The sequence below is a fragment of the Patiria miniata genome, unplaced genomic scaffold (genome assembly GCF_015706575.1).
Source record: "Patiria miniata isolate m_02_andy unplaced genomic scaffold, ASM1570657v1 HiC_scaffold_16, whole genome shotgun sequence".
Classification (NCBI taxonomy): Eukaryota; Metazoa; Echinodermata; class Asteroidea; order Valvatida; family Asterinidae; genus Patiria; species Patiria miniata.
Genome location: NW_024037054.1, coordinates 9745871 through 9768745, shown reverse-complemented (window position 1 = coordinate 9768745; position 22875 = coordinate 9745871). Strand labels below are relative to the sequence as shown.

At 40.9% G+C, this 22875-nt stretch overlaps 1 protein-coding gene across 1 annotated transcript; it reads left to right on the top strand.

Moving 5' to 3' along the window:
- The first annotated feature begins 10474 nt into the window (after positions 1-10474).
- LOC119722950 (beta-1,3-galactosyltransferase 1-like) lies at positions 10475-17671 on the top strand. Its single transcript, XM_038193370.1, has 2 exons — positions 10475-10785; positions 16289-17671. Exon 2 carries the CDS (start codon positions 16524-16526, stop codon positions 17511-17513), a length of 990 nt encoding a protein of 329 aa, XP_038049298.1. The 5' UTR covers positions 10475-10785; positions 16289-16523; the 3' UTR covers positions 17514-17671.
- Positions 17672-22875: the final 5204 nt, after the last annotated feature.

Below are 22875 nucleotides of genomic sequence, written 5' to 3'. Positions count from 1 at the left end.
ATGTAGCCTATATTCCTGTACCTAAAATGAAACCGAGCTACAATAAAGTGCAGAGTTGGAGATACATTGATTGTGCAGGATAGACGGCGGGGTACCGCGCTGTGCTAAGCTTTCATATTTACAACACTTCAAACGTTTTATGGGCTTAGTTCATGATAAAAAAAACCTATTCGAAAAATCGGTTAATTCAATAAGTCGCGGAGAGGATCTATTCGAAATAAGCCCGCTTTTGATTCACTATGTGTCTTGCAAGTCAATAACTCATTTTCGTGGGTTGTTAATATCGTAAGGTTCTGCTGCCAAAGTCTTAAACCTAGACCTAAGGAACGCGATTCTGTGGTATTAAAACCTCCGCAGCATTTTGTTGTGACCCGTGACGTATAAAAATTTCCCAAAAAGAAGGGGTTCATTAGCCGGAAAATGAAATAGGTTCGTTAATCCGAACATTATTTTTTTTGATGCGACAGTCCGAAGGTTCGTTAGTCCGGTTTGATAATCCGAAGGTTCATTTGTCCGATGGTTCGGTAGTCCGAATTTAGAATAAGGTTAACGAGTCCGAACTTAAGGTTCAATAGTCCGAAACAAAACAAGGTTCGATAGTCCGAAGGGTCATTTATTCCGAAAGCACACTAGGTTCGATAGTCCAGATTGATTGTTATGCTCAATACTGTCAATTCGGACTATCGGACCTTGTAGTCGATTCGGACTATCGAACCTTGTTGTTGATTCAGACTATCGAACATTATCGTCTATTTTCGGACTATCGAGCCTTCAGATTATTTAACCTTATTCTATTTTCAGACTAATGGGCCCTTCGGACTATCGAACCTTCGGACTATCGAACGTTCGGACTACTGAACCTTCGGACTATAATATACTGAACCTTCGGACTACCGAACCTTGGAACATAACGACCCTTCGGACTAACAAACCTTCGGACAAACTAACCTTCGGACAATGGGGCTGTCACCGAATTTCATATGCTTTTAGCAAATCAATCTAGTTTTTTATCATTCGGTTTCCAAGTTCGGTCAATCTGGTCAAGAATACTCGTCAATCGAATATAATTCGTCTCGGCTATTGCTGAATGACAGCATCAGAGATCGAAATCGTCTTATATCAATCATTTCAATATTTTGTCTTGTTTGTGCTTAAGCCTTTTCCTTGTGTCCTCGAGCACAATTCGGCATATTTGTTCACATGCTGCTATCCGACCAAGTTGGTGTATCAAACTCAGAGAACAGTTACCAAAATAAAACTGTAAATATTACTAAGAACCAGGAAACAAAAATTAAATTTAAATTTACAAACGAAAAGAATACGTTTTAAAATGAAGAAAAACAAAATCCCATGTAACATTTATTTTGTGTGTGGCAAGAATTGAGTCTAACGTATTTTTAAGAAAATAATATCAAGAAACAACAATTAATTGATGAAGAAACAGGGAAAGAAGAAAATGGAAGATTATTGGTATCAGCGACCTATATGCCTCCTACTGAAGATATCACAATGAAGAAATGCGAAATTGACCAAAATTATGATTAAATTGTTTGGCATCAGACAAATTTGTTTTTATGAATTACATAGTTCGGCGTGGACGAGACGAAATCGAAAACTCCTTGACGAAAATTTGTACCCATGGTGTTAATTTGCTTGAACTAAAATTGAAATTGAATGATAAAGGACGACACTAAACATTGTAAATGCACCAAGTCGAGTTTGCTGGCCGAGTTTGAATACATGTATTTGAATCTGTGAATTAGGATGACAAATGTTTTAAAATAGCAAGAAAAACTAAATAACGGACCGATAGAGTTTCAGAACATCTTGCAATGTAAACATAATGGGCATGTATAATACGACATCAACGCCACTAATGTATTTCAGATGAGTGTAGTAGAGTTGCATTGGTTGTATTGCACATGCCTAAATGAAGTTAATTAGGACAGTGACAGGTCATGTGTGAAGGTTGGAGGTTGGAGTCCATTATAAGGAAAGGAGACCAGATCCCATAGGAGTCAAAAATTTCATACGGCAGCGGCTTATGAACACAGTTCGATTCATGAAGTTGGTCCATCCTCCTCTGTGCAAGTTGGCACATACAAATATTTTTTCACTTGGTTTCCTGGTATGTGTTGACATAATTTAATGATGATGATGCCACTTCAAGGTTGAGGGGAGGCATGTGACATGTATCGATAATACTTAAAAAAAAAAAAAAAAAGCAGCAAAGATGGGAGTTACATGACATACGGAATTAGTTACATGACAGGAACGGAATTTAAGAGGAAACATCAAACACATCCAAATTTATTTCCGTTTATTTTACCCATGCACTTGGCCCTTTCTACGTTTTGTTTTGTCATACAAAGCCAGCCGCCAAGAGGTCAGTAATGACACGAACGGAATTTAAGGGGAAACATCAAACACATGAAAACTTATTTCCGTTTATTTAACCCACACTTTGCCCTTTCTACAGTTTTGTTTTCTCATACAAAGCCAGCCGCCAAGAGGTCAGTAATGACACGAACGGAATTTAAGGGGAAACAACAAACACATGAAAACTTATTTCCGTTTATTTAAGCCACACTTGGTCCTTTCTACAGTTTCGTTTTCTCATAATTTTTTTTACAAAGCCAGCCGCAAAGAGATCAGTAATGACACGAACGGAATTTAAGGGGAAACATCAAGCACATCAAAACTTATTGCCGTTTGTTTTACCCACTCTTGGTCCTCTCCACATGTCTTTTTTTCTCATAATTTTCCGTGATGAAGTACCGTGCATCGAAACGTCTCGTAAAGGCATATATCATTTGCATTTATCCGAAAAGTAAATACCGACTAACTATCGACAAGCTTACTAAGTCTTGGATTATAGACGAGTACCGTACACCCTGTGAAATTTATTGTAGGTGAATCCCGATCATATATTAACTGACTTTTGAAAAAAAAAGAGTGCTATTGACGAAATCGTGTGTCGCGATCATTTCCAACGGGCACTGCACTATAGTTACTTGCTCAATGTCAGAATTAAAGTTCTTTTAGTTCGCAATAACTTAGGCCCTACTCCTAAAAGAGTCTATACCGAATTGTGGACAAATAAGATTTAGCACGGGAGGCATCATTATTGTCCACAATATTCTCCAGTTAACTTCGGCATCATTAAACGCTACGTAAACGTATTACCGCCACACATTGTTTTTTTCACGTACGTACGTGATAGTTTCACGTACATACGTGATAAGTTTTACGTACGTACGTGATGTGTTATAGGTTTCACGTACGTACATGATAAGTTTCACGTACGTACGTGATAAGTTTCACGTACGTACGCGATAAGTTTCACGTACGTACGCGATAAGTTTCAAGTACGTACGTGAAAACTATCAGTATATCACGTGTTTTACTGCGTGCGTTTAGTTAGTCTGGTTCCCAGACCAAAAGATTCTGACTATTCCTGATGAATCTTAGGTCAGGCAGCCTCCGTGGCTAAAAATAAACATGACGACATTATGGCCCTTTTTCAAAGCTCGGCTTCGTTTCCGATTTCGCTTTATCACGTTTAGCTTTTTAATGTTTTGATCAAACATTAATTAATCACTTGCTTCGTAATATCATACAGTTATGATAATACAGTTTGATGTTTTTGTAAGATAACATTGACTAATGTTGATCTGGAATCTTCAAAATTAGGCACCCAAATAGCACTGTTAGCAGGCGGAGCCGAATGAAGACAGAGTTTTGGAAAATCTCAGTAATGGTCGTCAAATTCAAAATTGTACATGACGCAGCAAAAAGTTCGCCCATACGATCCGATTATATTTGATGCACAAAATCGTCGTTGAATTTCAAGATTTCTAAATGAAAGCAATGAATATTAATTATCGACTCATTTAAAAAAAAAATTAATAAGCAATTAGCAGTTAATTAAACCTATATTATATTCGGAAATACTCGGGCGCTATCCGATTGTCGACGAAACGAATTCGGCAAACTTCGGAAACTTTCGGGAAAAAGGAGGAATTCCTCAAGTTTTAGTCACGTGACGTAAATTGTAATACAATGTATTACCGGAGGCTACCCGACCTAAGATTCATCGGGAATAGCCAGAATCTTTTGGTCTGGGAACCAGACTAGCGTTTAGTTTCAGTTAGTCGCGGCATGTCAACTATCATGTACGTACGTGAAACCTATCATGTACGTACATGAAACTTATCATGTAGGTACGTGAAACTAATCATGTACGTACGTGAAACTTATCACGTACGTACGTGAAACTATCACGTACGTACGTGAAAAAAAAAATGTGTGGCGGTAATACGTTTCCGTAAAACGCAGACTGAAAACGCTAAAATCTTTTAATGTAGCGTTAGCGCTAGGGCGATGTTCACGCGTGTGTACTACACCCGTGCGACAGTTCCTCGATTGCGTCGTAAAGCGCATGCGTAGTAGACTGTCACTACAGCTCAATGGTCTACGTATATATATAAACGCGTATACAATTTACCCTGTACCATAAATATATGTAACCGGGGTGAGCGACATGAATTAGTTTCAATGTGGCACTTTTAATATCAAAATATTTTATTTACAACACAATTAAATTGATCTCGAATATATGAGACAATGTATTTGCAAATCTAGTGTATAAAGAACTTTGGTATAAAAAGAACTTGGGTATATAAAAAGAACGACAGTCAATAGGAAATGGAAGCTGTCTAGATCTATCCAATGATCTGAAATCACAAACAATAAACCACTAATGAATTATGTGAAAACTTTCAGATCAAAGTACACTATTAACGACATTAAATTCAAAGTAATTTGGGGAAACACTGTTTTCCTTATTTCTAAATCAAAGAATACTTTTATAAACATCAGTAAGTGAACAAATGTTGCATAAAAAGATTATGGCATAAAAATTTAGGCATAAAAGTTAAATAACACACAAGGGATTTACTCACCACTTGGGATGATCTATGTTCATGCCTTCCTCTCCGTGCTCGATGTTAAAATCGAAGAATCAGCAGCAAAATTGAAGAAAATAATGCAGAAAACTGCAGTGCCGGCAACGCCGGATATAAAATTATATTGCTGCTACTACGGGGAGCCGCACGCAAACTTTTCAGTAATAAAAGTGGAGTGTGCTGGTCGCAAAGCGGGAGCAGGAGCTGGAAGATGTCAACTCAAAGTAGAGTTGGAACGGAATCAACGATATTTAGGACCTAGCCCTACAGGAAAACTATACAAAATATGCCCGGAATGACAGCTATCTAACTTAAACAGAGCGCGGTGAAATGTTAGAACTCGCCTGCTCGCTACGCCCTTTGCATAGTTTCAAAAGTAGCGGGCAAAATTCTTGGTGGCGCGCGCTGTGCTAAAAAGTTTAGTTGGCCGCAAGAGGGCGCTAGGCAAAAAGATGATCGATCGTAACGCAACGCTCATGGCTGACAAAGTGACATGCAAGTAATTTACTAACTAGCGGGATGCCGCGCTTCGCGCGGCACCCGCTAGATGGGTAGAGTTGACTGTTTCGTAATAATTACTGTACACAATGAAATCTCGATAATTTAAACTCTAATAACTCCAAACAACTGTTAAGTCAAATAAAGAATCATACCCTCTGCTGCACGCGAGGCGCGAGCCTATTTGGACTCGCCATCAGTCTCGCCTAATTTGTATTTGCGTTCAACGTGCGCGTACATAACGTTTCCTGCGGAGATTGTGCGAGGGTCCAGGACATATTGTCAATATAGGGGAAGGGGCTAGCTAGGGTGAAGGGTGCTAGTTGGAACGCCCAATTTCCGTGAAACCCGTCGACATGTCACCAATATTTCCGGGGATGGGGAGAAACATTTCCAGGGATGGGGAGAAATGGTTTTTGTTATAGAGGGGAGATGGTGATATTGAAATCGCTGATGTTGTGGAGGTTTATGTTTGTGCTGGGATTCATACCGTTTAAATGTTTTAAATTGCGCGCCGATTAGGAAGGTCTTGCTGTCAACAGCTGAATGAAATTAAGTATTCATTGCCGACCGATTGTCTCATGCGGTGTCTCATTATATAAAGCTCATAAATAATGTTGTGCAGGAATATTGTCCAGTCAATTTGAACACTGAATTTTCAAGGTGCCAAACCATTAAGGACGTATACACCAACTGTACAATTAGGTAATTTAGATGAAACGCGGTTTGATCTTGGCCTATACAACGTCGTATCCATCGTTCTCACTACAGAGGAGAGGAGGGGGCAGCCAGTGGGGGTGGGGTTGGGTATTGTGTGGGCGTCGCCAGAATTTTTTCTAGAGGGGGGCAAAACATATTTTTGCCCACAAAATGCCTGTTTTTCTCAACACATTCTCGATTTATCAGTTTTAGAGGGGGGCAGAGACATTTTGCTCCCCCCCCAACCCATTAAATTTACACCACTATGACTTTTTTTTTGGCTTTTCCGGAGCCCCCCCCCCCCCGCGACGCCCATGCCTATTTATGTTACACCTGTGAATGGTCACTTATATTTCCGGGGAAGTGGGCAACAATTTATATTTCTTATGGTGAAGGGGGTGTTTCTTATGTATTAAGTAGAAGTTAATGTCATTATAGCAGTTGGTGTTTTTATTATGGTGATGGGGTTGTACAGCAAAGTATCGTAACACGTTTATTTGCAGAAGAGAGTAAAACTAAAAGAAAGGACATATTGGAGCACTTCATAATTATGTCAAGCACCACATGTAAAATGTATTTATTACAAAACTGTGAAAATGAAATCAGGTATACACACATTTTTTTTGTAATAATGTATTTGCATTCATTACTGTACAGGGTAGTACTTCGACAAAACTCAGGGGATATAATTGTAGTCAGTTTTAGGAGCAATTTTCGCAAGGGACGTCGGTCCAGGCTTGTTTACCATAGGCACAAACATTCCATGAAAGACTTTCAAGCAAGACGGCCAAAGGTTATTGTGCAATTGCAGTTTTTTTGTGTTAAACGCTGTAATCATAAATAATGACAGTGGCATTGTAAGTTACAGGACAACATTTTTTTAATGAGTGTTGGTGAAAACTCATGAGAAACGGAGGGGTATGCGATCATGAATATTTTGTTGTGAAATTTTAAGAGTGATTATGTAATTTGGTAATCAAAGACATTGTTTTGTTATCAAATAAGTTTGCCAGGATCGACACAGTCTGCTTGGCCAGTAATTATCGGGTAATCATTCCATCATTATTCTTGGGTACAACTAAGCCAAGGATATAATTTTAAAAAAAGGATGGACATCAAACAGCAGAAAAGAGTGATTTTTTTTGGCACTATTTCATGACTTCTAAAAATAAAATTATGGCTAGAAGGAAAATGTGTTTTGAATGGGTAAAGAGAAAAAGCAGGAATCTTGCAGTTGAACTTGAAAGAATAGGTGTCTTCGTCTTGAGTTGAGATTATTGCTTTAGGAACTGGTTGAAGCATGCACTGGAGCATGTTTGGAGCATGATTGGAGCTGGTCATGTGATGTGGGTGTCATCGGGGGAGCTGGTCATTGGTGTCATCGGGAGTCCTGTGTAAAGGAGTTAGAAAGAAAAGAATAACGACTAAGGTGCAGAAAACTTGCAATACCCCATTTATGCGGAATGCACTACTGAAGTACTAACCAAACATGCCAAACAACGAAACATGTCTTATATGTTGTATTTTTGTGAAAGATTTTAGTTTGCATCATTTGTATGGAATGAATGTACATTTCATGGCTTATATACAAATGCAGCAGTTTTTTTGTAGCTAGTAATGAGTAGTAGTAGTAGGCCTAGGCTTAGGACTAAAACAAACTAAAGCAAAATCCAAAAATAAACTACCAACAAAGCCCAATTGTGAAATCAAAAGTTGACAAAGTTCTACAAACATGTTCGGGTACATGTTCCAAGTGAGGCCTGTAGTTGCAGAGGTCATGCAGCATGCAGTAAATTGGCCACATTAAGCCTAGCTAAGTACATGTAAACACACGGCCAAACTCGGGCCGAGGCCTCCCCCCGTACAACCCTCCCCGTACAACTCTCCCCGTACTACAACCAGACTACGCCATCATTGGACACTTACAAACTCACACTTTTCACAAACAACAATGCTTCTCAATGCCAGTGGCGTTCGAAAGAATACCACTTTTCTCAAACAAAAATACATATCATAAATGAGACTTACCGTTCAAAGAGAAAACTGGAGCAAGGAGGAACAGATACATCAACCATGTCAACAACGCTGTGCTGTTGCATGCGCTGCATGCTCATAACGAACGTATACGTGGCACGTCAATTATCCGGCCCGTACGCTGCATGCTCATAAACGAACGTATACGACGTGGTACGTCAATTATCCGGCCCGTACGCATGATGGCCGGCGCGGCCGGCTCAATGGGGAAGGGAATTATGGGAAATAGGGTGGAAATAGCCGGGCCCCGTTCCGCATCCCCCGCAGCCAACGGGCGCGATGGGGACGGGAGACCGGTCTTGAAAATGGCAGCGCCCACCAATCATTTTCGTGATTGTAGTATAGAAGTTACTAGCGGGATGCCGCGCTTCGCGCGGCACCCGCTAGATGGGTGGAGTTGACTGTTTCGTAATAATTACTGTATACAGTGAAATCTCGATAATTTAAACTCCAATAACTCCAAACAACTGTTAAGTCAAATAAAGAATCAGACGCTCTGCTGCACGTGAGCCTATTTGGACTCGCCATCAGTCTCACCTAAGTTGTATTTGCGTTTTGCGCGGCACCCGCTAGATGGGTGGAGTTGACTGTTTCGTAATAATTACTGTATACAGTGAAATCTCGATAATTTAAACTCCAATAACTCCAAACAACTGTTAAGTCAAATAAAGAATCAGACGCTCTGCTACACGCGAGCATATTTGGACTCGCCATCAGTCTCACCTGAGTTGTATTTGCGTTTAGCAACGTGCGCGGACATAACGTTTCCTGCGGAGATTGTGCGAGGGTCCAGGACATATTGTCAATATAGGGGAAGGGGCTAGCTAGAAGGTTATGACATGTGATGCATGATGGAGTAGGGAACCTGTCGGGTAAAAGTGTGTACGAAAACCCGACCTGGTTACATATAGAATATCTATGCCCTGTACGTGAATACCATTGATCTCCATATATGGAGATCAATGGTGAATACTCGCGCCGGCACGCGCTTTAAACAGCAAAAACGGCCTCTGGCACGTGATGGTGAATGGACCAGTGAGCCTTCGGCTCTTGATCATGAATATATATGTATGAGGTATAGTAATTTGCTTTAATTACTATACCTAATACATATACATGATCGAGAGCCCTTGGACTGTCACTGGTCAATTCACCATCATGTGCCAAAATAATATCTGCCAAATTTCGTTGGCGATTTACGAATTATGTAGCAGATGGATCGGAATTCAACAGGCCCCAATGACAATTAAAGGGACACTGGGTCCTAGAACAGCCCAATTGGGCTACACAAAACGCGCTTTGAACGAGATGATGGTAATCGGAAAGAACAGTTAAAAGTAGGATATAAACCAACCTCGTCCCCAGTGCTTACTTTATTTCCAACCTCGTTTCCAATTGTAAGCCCTGGATAGGAAACTTTCTTCCTGTATCCTGATTCGATACCGCAATTGGCTTGAAATGGATTTATATCGTGTAATAGCTTGGTGTTGTTATTCACAACGTGCAGTACGTGTTTTAGCGATCATTCGTCCACGCCTTCTCGAAAATATTAATTTCATTTCCAATTTGTTAGTATTAATATGAAATGTGATACCGCATGTTGTCTCGTTAAGATCGTAACAGTTTAATTAAAATAAAATTGCGTTTTCGTAACTCGCGCCATGCTCGCGCTGCGACGAATTGATTATGTTTTTACCCCAGACACCGCATACAAAAACAAACGCAAATGTAACGCACAGGTAGGCACCAGACTACTCCTCATTTGCACACGTGTTCAAAATCTTGCACATGCAAATGATCCAATACCAGGGTAAGAGAGCAGGTAGTGGTGGGCGCGTACTGCTCGACATCCTGGGGACGAGGTTGGATATAAACATCCACCCAACTATCCTTTAAAAACTGGGCGTTTTGTGTTATTCCCGTATTATGCGTGCGAAAACGAATTTCGGGGTCCACTTTTGCGACCCCATAAATTCGAGCTGTTTTGATGCTAGTTGTGATTTCATTCGCAAAGTGTTCGCCTTTTGCGGACGTTGAAGAAACCATATTTTTTGAATTGGTGATTGGTCACCGCTGTTCCGCTGGTCACCGAGACACACAACGTGTATATCGTACACCGAGAACGACACGAAAAACGTATTCGTACTCGGTTGTGTCCGATGTAAACAACCGTTTTTTCCGTCTTTTTTCGGGAACGGTAAGACATAAGGTTGGTTTCCTTTCAACCAGATGTTTGAAATAGGCTAAGTAACCAATCCAAAAGATGAAATTTTCGGGGATTTCAGGAGCTAGTGCCCCTTTAAGTCGCTTGGCCTCACTGTGTATATATAGTCTCCACTCAATTCGCCCCACGGCATCATTGTTCGATTCTGTATTCAAAGTCATGAGTGCGCCCTCAATGAGTTATGTTTTGTAGTTGGCTAGAATCCAATCTGACTTTGACAATCACACGGCTACTTCCGCCTTGTATGGCGTTCTCAGCATTTGATACCTATCCACCATCCGATCAGCACTGCAAACGTTGGATCGGGACCGACAATTAATTGTTATTAAGGAGGGACCTACCCATGCCAATTTGAGGAACACGGTAATAATATATTCCTTTTTTTTCCGAGTTGAAAAAGCTATACATAACGGGCCTATAGGCCTACTTACAGTACAGACATCATAGAGAGCTAGAGGCGTACTGTTTAGCTAGATACTTAACTAATGAAGTAATAAACTTCTAAAGTTCATTTTTTATGTCGACGAAAATATACAGCTACTTTAATTAAAGTGGGGCACACAGGGAATTGGATATAAAATCAAGACACTCCAAATGTATCTTGAGTAGTTAAGCCAGTACATGAAAGCGTGAGTCCAGGGTTCCTCGATGCACAGACGTGTGTGATTATGTCCCCCGTCTTTTAATACAGTTTGTTGTTATCAGGAAATTTCAATAGAATCAAATGAATGACATGGAAACAAAGTTAAAACAGAACAAACTAAAAATGTGATATTTGAAGGATTCGAACTGGTGTGGCAACAACCGCTGAAATGTTACTGCGAGCAAATGACTCGACTCGACTCGAGTCCCTCATCAGAATGACTCGACTCGACTCGAGGAAGGCTAATAAGACTCGAGTCCCAAAATAAAAGCAAAACTTACTTGCGAAAAATATTTGCAATGACTTACGCTGCGCCGTTCGCGTTGCCAGTTTTTGTTCACGTCACGTTAATGTTCGCGAATAATGTACGTTTATATACAGCGGCAGTCTGTTTCCTTCCTCCATAATGAAACAACAAACATACACCGCGTCGCGGACTCCCACCTTGTGGTTCTATAGCATGTAATGCTAAACCCGGAACCAGACTTAAAACGCATTTCTCAATCCGTGGTTTCATCATTGGTTTCGCGCGATTTTGAAGTTCTTGGTGGAATGCTGGCTAAATTCATGTCCCGATTTCACACCAAAAAATGGATACGGACGGGCCCACCTTTAAATAATCAGAAACAGTTTTGTATAATGCAATTAGGTTTTAACGTTGTCAGCGATCAGCGAACAACAAAATCTAGACCCGAAGCCAAACCAGTTATAAGACCGAAGTTTCACATCTTCTTATCTGTGACGTGAGCTAGCAATGGAAACTGTTGGTTGGGTACCATACAGCATACTTTATGTTTTTGGATTTCCGTAATAGACTGGTGCCTTGTATTCTTTCTCTCTTGTGTTTGTTGCTTTTTATTGTAATTTAGTGTTCAAATATTTGTGACTCGAATCGACTCGAGCTAAGTACTTGACTCGACTCGACTCGACTCTACCATACTCTGTGACTCGACTCGACTCGACTCGACCTTGTTGACCTAATGACTCGACTCGACTCGAGTCACTTCTTTAAAATGACTCGACTCGACTCGAATGTCGGACACTTCGCCCCATTTCCACGTCGCCCCATGTCACTTCGCCCCTAACCACTTCGCCCCATCCCCACTTCGCCCCATTCCCACATCGCCCCATCTCCGCTCTGCCCCATTCCCACTTCGCCCCATTCCCACTTCGCCCCATCCCCACTTCGCCCCATCCCCACTTCGCCCCAGCCGTTACATGTAAAAAAAAAATCTCATCTATTTTATTGGCTTAAAAAAACAATTTCAACAGATTCACTAATTGCTAACCAACGGAAAGAATTAGCCCATCACTAAAATGAACAAATCATAACCAACCTCTCAAGCTAGGCTCTCCACTACCGAGAAAAAAGCTTGAAGTAAAAGATCCAACTTTGTTCCCAACCCGGCTATATACCAACCCGTCTCCCACTTATCTGAGAACGACAATACCTTTGACATCCTAATTTCACTCTTGGAGGAACCAATCTCATCTAAATGAAGTTGTAAGCCACGTCACATATCAGACAAATTTTGACGGAACATTTTCCTCAAGGCAGTGAGTTCCTTTTAACTCACTGACCCATCTACGGATTCTTTTGAATCCAGCGGCTATGATGATTTTATTCACAAGCCAATAGGAGAGGCGTCTCTGAATGGGATAGAGCCATCATTTCTCTCATCTGTGTCTCGAGCACCTCATCAGAGAGTTTGTATTTTTCCTAAGTTTCTAGAATTGGGAGCATTTATTATCTGGGGTCTTTGGCAGTTTATTTGGTCTGCACCCCTAGCCTTCACCTTTTTCATACTACATGGGGCGAAGTGGGGATGGGGCGAAGTGGGGATGGGGCAAAGTGGGGATGGGGCGAAGTGGGGATGGGGCGAAGCGGGGATGGGGCGAAGCGGGGATGGGGCGAAGCGGAGATGGGGCGATGTGGGGATGGGGCGAAGTGTAGATGGGGCGAAGTGGTTAGGGGCGAAGTGACATGGGGCGACGTGGAAATGGGGCGAAGCGTCCGACACCCCTCGACTCGAGTCACAAAAATCAGTGACTCGTTACAACTCTGGTTTCAAGTTCTTTCTTTCCCTGATACTGTGATCGTCGTGTTTATTTCTTTCTTCATATCAGCGGGAGCACGCTGATAATACTGTGATCGTCACGTTTCTTTCTATGATCGTTGCGTTTCTTTCTCTCTTTATTATCAGCCGTGATAGGGCTCCGTGCACAAGTACCCCACCAACAACCAGAAAATGAGAGTTGGGGTGACCTGGATTGGTTCCTGATCATTGATCTCCATATACACAGACATATGGAGATCAATGTTCCCGATCCATCCACTACGAATTTCGAATGTATCCGAAGTTATTGGAGGCGGGGATTAGTCTCGGAGACCATCGCAAGTCAACCTCGTCCCCAGGGTGTCGAGCAGTGCGCCCCCACCACTACCTGCTAATGCAAACGAGGTTGGAAATAAAGTAAACACTAGAGACGGGATTGAATTTGAACTGCTGTATTCGCGCGCCGGCGACGCCTGACGCTCACGCAAAGACAGTGGCCAATAGCATTCAGGAAGTCGTGTGTAGGCCGCGCGAATTATGCGCACGCTGTGTGTCCCGTCCACGCATAGACATCCACGGCACAGACATAGTCAGCCTCAACCTCGTTCCCATGGGTACGGGATCTTGCTGCGCCATGTTGTTTCCTATCATGTCTTGCGCGATCTTAACCCCTGGATTTGTCTCATTTAAATGTGTCAAAATATGGCACATTGCGTACGGTACCGACTGGCTCCATGCACGCAAAATATCGCTGCAATGCGCATAGTCTGGACCAAATGAGGCTGACTTAGATTCGTCGCAACCAGGCCGATTACGTACAAGTCTTATACCAGCCGGAGTTCGACTGAAGTTCACGAACAAATACGACTATCTAACGACTTGTCATCAAGTCTTATACTGTGATCGTCGCGTTTCTTTCTTTCTTTGGGCAAACGCTCACAAGAACGCTATAGAGGGTCCCAATAAACATTGTGCATTAAGAATCGCTGATTTTCTCAACAGTTGGTCAGACTAAGCTCATCGCATTTTATATTATTTTAAAGCCTATGGTCTTGTTTATAATTGGTAAAAATATGAAGAAAAAAATCCATCCATGGAAAGCAGAGATATCGTTGATTTTGTAAGGCTATATTATTTTCCTCCTGCACAATTAGAATCCTGTAGTTAAGCATGTTAACTTGAAAGAACGTAAAAAGGGTCTATACAACATTGACGCTCGAGTAATTTGCAATTAGAGCAGTTACCACGTGATTTTGAACATGCCCGGATTAAGTTTTCGTATAGGCCCTAGACACCAGTGTTCCGTAAGCCCTACCCGGTGTAGCGTGAATATCCGACTCCATGAAATATGGACTCATTGGTAGTATTGCGCATGCGTAAGTAGGATAACATGCTATTTTTAGAATCATAATGGAAGAATGACCTGTCACGTGCGAGGGATTATCCAATAATAGGGAAAAGGAGTAGGATTTTCACAGGAGTCGGATTTTCATATGACACCAGCACCTAATCCATGTTGATGCTATTAATGTACAAAGTCAAGACAGGACTGGTATAGGTCCTAGCTCTAAGCCTGCTGGCAACAAGGGCGTCAATCAATTCTCAAAAAGTGGGGTCCCCAATTTGGCGATCGTGTACAAACATAATGGAGGTCTTCTTAAAATGAGCAAACTAAAGAGGGGCAAGGGGGGGGGGGGGGGGGATGGGTCCCCGATTAATTGCAAGCAAGCATACACGATTGTGTGTGTGGGTACACGCCTATTTATGTGTTTTATGGCACACTGCGGTATTTTCGTAGGCCCCCGAATTGCACAGTGCCTACTGGGTAATCCAGGCCTGCTTTTGAATAATCTTCGATGAACAATCAAATAAACACCCTCTAGCTATGTTGTTTGTTCTGTTATTTATTTACAAATTGAGTTTTTTTACATAAAGGCCACGCAATATTTCAAGCACTGCGTAACATAACACATACCAATTCATGCACAAGCAAATACTAAGTGAGGAAATTAGATTGCAGGTCGAAAAATACATAGCCTTACCAAATCAATGATATCTCTGGTTTGCATAGTTGAATTTTCTTGATTTTTTCACCAATTATAAACAAGACCATAGGCTTGAAAATGCTATAAAATTTGATTAGCTAGTCTGATCAACTGTTGAGAAAATCAGCGATTTCTTCATGCGCAATGTCTATTGGGGCACCCTGTAATGCGACTTATAGTGAACTCGTGAACACGATAAACACGACGCGATTGGAACGCAGTATAAGGCCCATTGGGTTGAAACTTGGTATGTACGTCGACAGGGAATTATGGATGGAAACTGAAGTGACGTCATGATGACGTCATTACGTGTCACTTGACGTCACATTAAAAGTGCATTTTTCTATGTCCTATATCTGCAGAACTATAGGTCCGATTTGGTTGTATCTTGGTATGTACCTAACCAGGGATGAGTATAGATGAAAAATTGAAGTGATGTAAAGATGACGTTATCGCATGAAAGTGGCGTCACATTAAAGGTGATTTTACAAGCCTATATCCACGAAACTATTGACAATGATCACATTGCAACTTTCTACTGATTTATGTCCGATCAGTCTATAACATGACATAAAAATACAACATCAAATTACCGAAACAGCCATGATTGTGTTTGTCCACAAACATAAGTCTGGTTTCAATTTAATATTTCTTGTCAAAGATGCGTTCCCTATGATATTTTCGAGTGTGACCTAGAAAAATAGATTTGTTTTTCCAATTGCTGTTTACCGATAGCAATATATTGTTTTTCACTTTTGAATAAGACATCGAACGTAAACAATTCACTGACGTTTACTTACTGAATTATTTCTTCACAAAAATCGAATTATTGGCTGACAGACGCTAAATCGGCTCTCGCGGGACAGGTTCACTGATTATACGCAAAGTGAAATTCCTTTTTCAAAGGGATACAGACGCCTAAAATCAGAATAAAGTATTTTCTTTGTTAAAACAAAACATACCAGTAAGGTTTCGTGAAAAAAACTGAAGGGCACGGGGCATGCATCTTTAACGAAAATAATGTCCTTTCTAATTAAATATCGCACAAAAAAAATCCATGGCAACATATTAAAGTTTCAATTGTTTTAACTCCTATTTTACTTCCACGATTCATTTAAAAGGTACGTTGGAAGGACAAGCCAGCACCCAATCAAACATTGACGAAGAAGCTGTCTACCGGTGACTTTGTGTCAATGTGAAGGACAATAATTAATTGGCCTTTCAAAGAATTGGTGGGGTGGGCAACTGGCCGTTTGATTCTCCCCAAACTAACGCGAATCCAGTATATGTGACTGCACCACTGCTAAAGTTATCTGTTTGAGTCTTATTGACAGAACTGGGCATCACAGTGTTGCAATGACTCTTAGAAAGAGCTTCCTGATTTTAGCGGTAGTAGTTATAAGCAATGTCATTCTCCTGGTGTTCGTCCTTCCCAGTCGCTATAACTTTGCATGGCATCGATGTCTTACCACGGCTCATCAGCCGATAAAATGTAATTGCACAGACAGTGTGAAGGACACAATTGTTAACTCCCACGAGTATAAACTCCTCATAAATGAACCTCAAGCTTGCTACGATACTGCAGGTTCCCCCAGGGAAGTGTTCTTGCTGGTGTTCATCGCAACAATTCACGCGCACACCGAACAGCGACAGGCGATTCGCGAGACCTGGGGAAGCCCACGAGACGTCAGAGGAAAACAGATCGTCACACTGTTCCTGTTGGCTCAAAACAAGGACGCTGCTCTTCAGCAGCAGGTGGAGAAGGAGTCCAGCAAACACCACGATCTCCTCCAGGAAGATTTTCAAGACACCTACAAGAACCTGACACTCAAGACCATTATGGGTATGAAGTGGGTCAGTACACACTGCCGCCACGCCTCCTACGTTATGAAGACAGATGACGACATGTACGTCAGCTATGACAACCTCGTCAAACACCTGACCGACGCAACAACACTGTCAACAAATTATGCGGTGGGGCGTCTCCACAAAAATATCTTCCCTATTCGGGACCCAAAAAGCAGGTGGTATATGTCGAAGGAATTGTATCCTGGACGCATGTACCCGCCATACCTCTCTGGAGCAGGATACGTGGTCACTGGGGATTTAGCCGGGAAGATTTACCAAACGTCTTTGAAACTTCAATACCTGCACATCGAGGACGTTTTTGTAGGTGAATGCTTGAAATCATTGAATACTATGCCAAAGGATAACAGTCAGTTTACATGTTGGTCAAACACTGAGTATTCGTACTGCGATTCACATCGGATGATCACCATGCACAATTTCTCTTCATCACGTATGCGTAAGTTATGGAGCGACCATCAACGCCAAACTAAATGCTAAAATGAAACGGACTGAGTTACATCTTGAAAGTTTTATTTTACATTCGTTTGGCTTTGTTCTTGCGTTAAAAATGAATTTGTAAGAGCTAACAGTGGCCTGTCAGTGACATTATTAAATTTAGTTTAAAACATTAGGTGTCCAAGGGCGGATCCAGGGGGGGGGGGCCAAAGGGGGCCATGGCCCCCCAAAAATCGAAACCATTTTTTTTTTTATGTGACATCGCAATAAAGGCAGGCAATGAGTACACCACCATCTTTTCCTCAAAAAAACATTGGTTAAAGTGGTCAGAAATTGCCTCAGATCGCACCGCAGAGCATCTAGAATCCAAAAAAATTTCGGGGCCCTTAAGCGGGCCCCGAACCACACGCCGTAATTTTTTTGACCCACTTTTTTGGGGGACCAAAATTTTTTTTTGCCCCCCCCCAAAAAAAATTGTGTTCTGGATCCGCCCTTGTAGGTGTCCATCTATGCGGGCAGCAAACAATTAACTTTGGTTTAATTGGCCACAATTTCAACCGTGTTTGCCAACGCCGTTAGTAGTATATATTGCGTATTTGACCTCGTTTTCTGGTGGAGGATCATGGGAGGAGTGGAGGTGTGTCTGTGATGAGGTGACGTCATGGATCGATGGCATGGTGACCGTTTTAGCCAAATTTCGGCTAAATTTGACAGAATTTTTCGTAAAAAACGAGTTTGACAGAAAAATTGACAGAATGGTTTTTTTGGCAGATTTCTGGCAGAATTCTAAAAAATGGTTATTTAACAGAAAAAAACATAGCAAATTTGATCTATTCGAGCAAACCCTTGCATAATGGGACAGTTTGCCTGGTCTAGCTGCTGAGGTTCACTTGCATGGAACCGCGATTTTGCCTGAAATTTACGCAACTTCATAACATATTTATGTGTCTACAGATTGTTTCTAATGTAATTTGAACCTTAATTAAGGCAATACTACAACATCTGCATGTGATTTTAAGTGTTTATAGTGTGTTTCGAGTGATTCTGGGGAATTTGGCAGATTTTTGATTAATCTGACAGATTTAGGAAGTGCATTAAGCAGTTGAATTTTGGCATGACCTTACGGTCACCTTGATCGATGGACAAATCGATAGGAAATTAGTGTTGAATGCGTACTATTGTTAGAAGACAATAATTTTGTACACCAAAAGGAGGAAAATGGAATGCGACGGACGGCGACTATGGAGGCATCCGTTACTGACACATTGCCGTAAAAGTTGGTACCCTAATAATTCTACACAAAACCATGGTCTACTACAAAGACTTCGGCGCTAGGGGTGGACAAAACCCCTAGCGCAGTATACATAGTCTATGGTCATGATACGTGAGGCAACCGCTCCTGAGATTTCCATCAATCGGCGGGCGCTTTCTATATCGGGTCTTCGGTCATTCACGCAAAGCGAGTCATAGACATGGATAAAAATAACCCCACTAGACACAGCAACAATGGCTGTGGTCACGTACGCGCTAAATCGCGATTTATGAGGGTTTACAGAATTTCTACGCGAGCTCATTTGCATCAAAAGTGCCCCACAACTTTTTTTGAAAAAAGAGACCGTCTGGTTTAGAAAAAAACGGTGGAATTGTGCAACTTGATAAAGCCAAGGGTCAACTCCCTGGTATTTAGGCTTCCATCTGAGGGCAGACTTGATTAAATTACGAATGAGAAAATGGGTCTCATTTGCCCAAGAAAATGTGGGGGTGTCTTTTGTATATGGATGCATTTGCATATGCACGCAGGCTTGGCCAATGAACATTAACCTTGCTCCATGCCATTACTGACACTGCGCGGTAAAAGTTGGTACCCAATTCTACACAAGACCCCCAGCACGGGGATTTCGTGCTCAAACCTTTTCGGACGGCCTAACACGCTCAATGATGACTTCGGCAAAAACCGCAAACCGCATCATCAAAATTAAGTTTACGAGAATGTGTTCGTAATGTCGCGCGGTTTGTTGGATTTGTTTTTTTTTTCGTGATTTGAGCATAGTCAATATTTTAAGGCGGATATCTAAGAAAACAGATTCTTCGCATACTTTCTTGAATTGAAAATGTCTTATCTCTCTTTTTGTAGTTGTTGTTTAATTTGTTTATTTTTTTAATTTCATTTTATTTTATCTCGCGACATATTTCCACTGTTGTTGATGGGACCGTTAACTAAATTGCAATTATACCTTTTTATTTTTAGATAGGTGAATGAGTGTATACAATTAGTTAATGTATAAAAAATATATATATACATGTATAAACAAGTTTAGAAGTATCAAAAGACGACGAATGGCGGTGCCGTAGAAACAAGTCTGAGCAGAGTATTTTGATCATTGCGAGAAATCTTGACCAGGATTGGATCAGAGTTTACAAGGTTAGTACCTTACTGTTCTTGTCACCTTTGATCATGATATATATATTATGGGTCGCCTAATATTATAATATATCGGTTTTCCCGGCCAATTCCCGGCAATTGTTCATTCACTTCTGAAAATCGGTCATTCGTTTTCGTCTGAATTTGAGAATCGCTCTGAACACGCGTTTCATTTTCGCTACCAGAGCATTCTATTCCATTTCAGTTCAATCATTTGCTAATTTCTTGCGTTTTTTTGGCTCCTCAAGTTTTACTCATTTCGACCTGCTCATTTATATTGCTCGTTTCAGCAAAGTTTCAGCTCAGTTTGTAAATAGTCAGCGAGCTTATGTCAAGATTAATGTACGAATAACTCAAGAATCATCCAGAATGACCCAGAATTATGCCGATTTCATGAATACGAATGCCAATAAGAACAAAGACTGAATAAGCTAAACGTAATGCAAACAAGTTCCCAAACAATCCCGAACTAAGCCAATTTCAGTCAGAACAAGCCAGAATCACCCAGAACGAGGCCGAATCCAGGCGATACCGGTATATAAACCGATCCAGACAAGCGCTCATCGTCCGTTCCAGTTTGCTGAGCATCGTAGATCTCCACTATTCTGGCTCAATTCGTACTAAATTCTGTTTAACTTGGTTATTCGTGATCCATTCTAAACAAAATCCTGGTGTATTCGTAAGTTATTCTTAATATAATATTCGTACATTTCTTTTAACCCCTCAGCCGAGAGGCGTCCGTCCGTCCGGACGCCCCACAAATGGGGTATGGTCAGAATGTCCGGACGTCAGAATGGGCGGGCGTCCGTGCGGGCAGCTCAGTTTCCGGATGGTAACTTAAGTTAGAAACCTTCGGTAGGGGGTTGCCCTTGGGAGTAGGCAAGTTGGGATTGGTTTTAGGTCAGAAGGTCAAAGGTCATGGTCACCGTGGTGAGTTAAATATTGTTCTCGGATGATAAGTTGACTTAGAAATGAGATTTTTGTGTCAAACTTTGGTAGGGATTGGTTTGGGTCACAGTGGTGAGTTATAGGTAAATGGTTCCCGCATGATAACTTCAGTTAGAAATGTGATTTGGGTTTCTAACTTTAGAATGGGATTGCCCTTGGATACAGGCAAGTTGGGATTGGTTTGGGGGTCAAAAGGTCAAAGGTCAAGGTCACAGTGGTAAGTTTAAGGTTATGGTTTCCGGATGATATTTGACCCCGGCTGAGGGGTTTCAACAGGATCGCTGTTATTTTTACATTTGTAATGATTCGGCATGATTCTGGACTGTTACTACTAAAGCCCGTTAGTGCCATCGAATGTATAAATTGCTCTTTTGCAAGTATAATTTTTGGTGAATCTTGTTTTTGGATTATGTTTAGCAAGTCTTGCTTTTTGGATGTATATATTTGGCGAGTCTTGTTTTTTTTTATGTATTTGTTAAGAAAGTCTTGTTTTTTGAATGTATATATTTGACGAATCTTGTTTTGTGCGAGTATATGTTTGGCAACTCTTGCTTTTTGCAAATATGTTTCCCGAGTCTTGCTTGTTGCAAGTAGCCAGAGTATATCCTGCACCGCGCTGGCGTCGGTGCAGGATACAACGCATGAGGGCGCATTGGACATGGTGGACTCTTCCAGATCTGCAGGTAACGATTTTCAAATAGAAGAGTCTTTTTCTGTTCCTCTTTTCAATGATATTAGTTTTTTAAGCCGAGAGAAGATTCACGTACGCCGTTCATTGTAGCTTTGATGCTTTACTCTTTCACTTTCTGCTATCGGCATGGCTACTTTCATCGCAAACAACAGCGCCCTCACCCCCACAGACTCGGGAAACATGTACTTGCAAAAAAAAAAGACTCAGGAAACATATACATCCAAAAAACAAGACTTGCTAAATTTATACTAGCAAAAAAAACAAGATTTGCCAAACATATACTTGCAAAAAACAAGATTCGCAAAACATATACATGTACTTGCAAAAAATAAGATTCGGGAAACATAGGCTATACTTGCAAAAAAACAAGATTCGGCAAACATATACTTGCAAAAAAACAAGACTTGCTAAGCATATACATAAAAAAACCAAGACGTGCTAAGCATATGAGTAAAAAAACAAGACTCGCCAAATATATACGTCCAAAAAAGAAGACTCGCTAAAATATACATCCAAAAAACAAGATTCAACAAACATAAAAATTATACTTGCAAAAGAGCAATTTATACATTCGATGGCACTATTGGGCTTTCGTATGTTACCACCAAAAATAACTCTACGAAACGTGTAAAAATGCTGTAAGAATACTAGAATTAGTTACGAATACAACAAGCATAAACCAAGAATTGAAATTGGTTCCCGAATCAGCCCGACAAAATTGAATAGGCCTATGTCCAAAATTTTCGGGGATCTTTAACGATCTTTAACGATCTTTCACCGAACTAACAGAATCATCCCGAGGCAGCCAAGAACCATTCCCCGATTTACTCAAGAATTGCTAAGTATTCGCAGCGATTTGGCTAAAAATCGGGAATGTGTGAACCTAGCATAAAGAACCTTGACTATCATTGATATCATTTTCCCAACCTCAGGAAAGTGTTTTATGGCCACTGAGTTTGAGCTACATATTTGACACATTATTATTACTTGATCCGGACAAAAAGCTTATTGTTTAAAAAAAAAAAAACAACTCAAATCTGCATGCTGATATGCTAGGTTAGGCCTGTTTGTTTAAAAATGTCTAATCTGAATTGTAAAAACATTGCAAACTGTCAGTTTTTATCTGATAAAGTTAGAATTTTAGAGATGAATTTGAATTTGAATTACTAGAGGGGCCTACAGTGTTTAGTTTTAAAAATTCACATTTTTAATTTCAATTTAATTAATATTCCTACTTTATATATATAAATTGCTTGATTTGGTCTAGTTTGTGGGGAGGGGTTTGTTTTCTGCTCTGTTTTCTGCTCTGTCCGGGGGTGTCCACATGTGGTTCAGACTTTTTA

Bases quoted from the DNA above. Each gene is read 5' to 3' on its own strand.
- LOC119722950 (XM_038193370.1), top strand. From the start codon at position 16,524: ATGACTCTTAGAAAGAGCTTCCTGATTTTAGCGGTAGTAGTTATAAGC.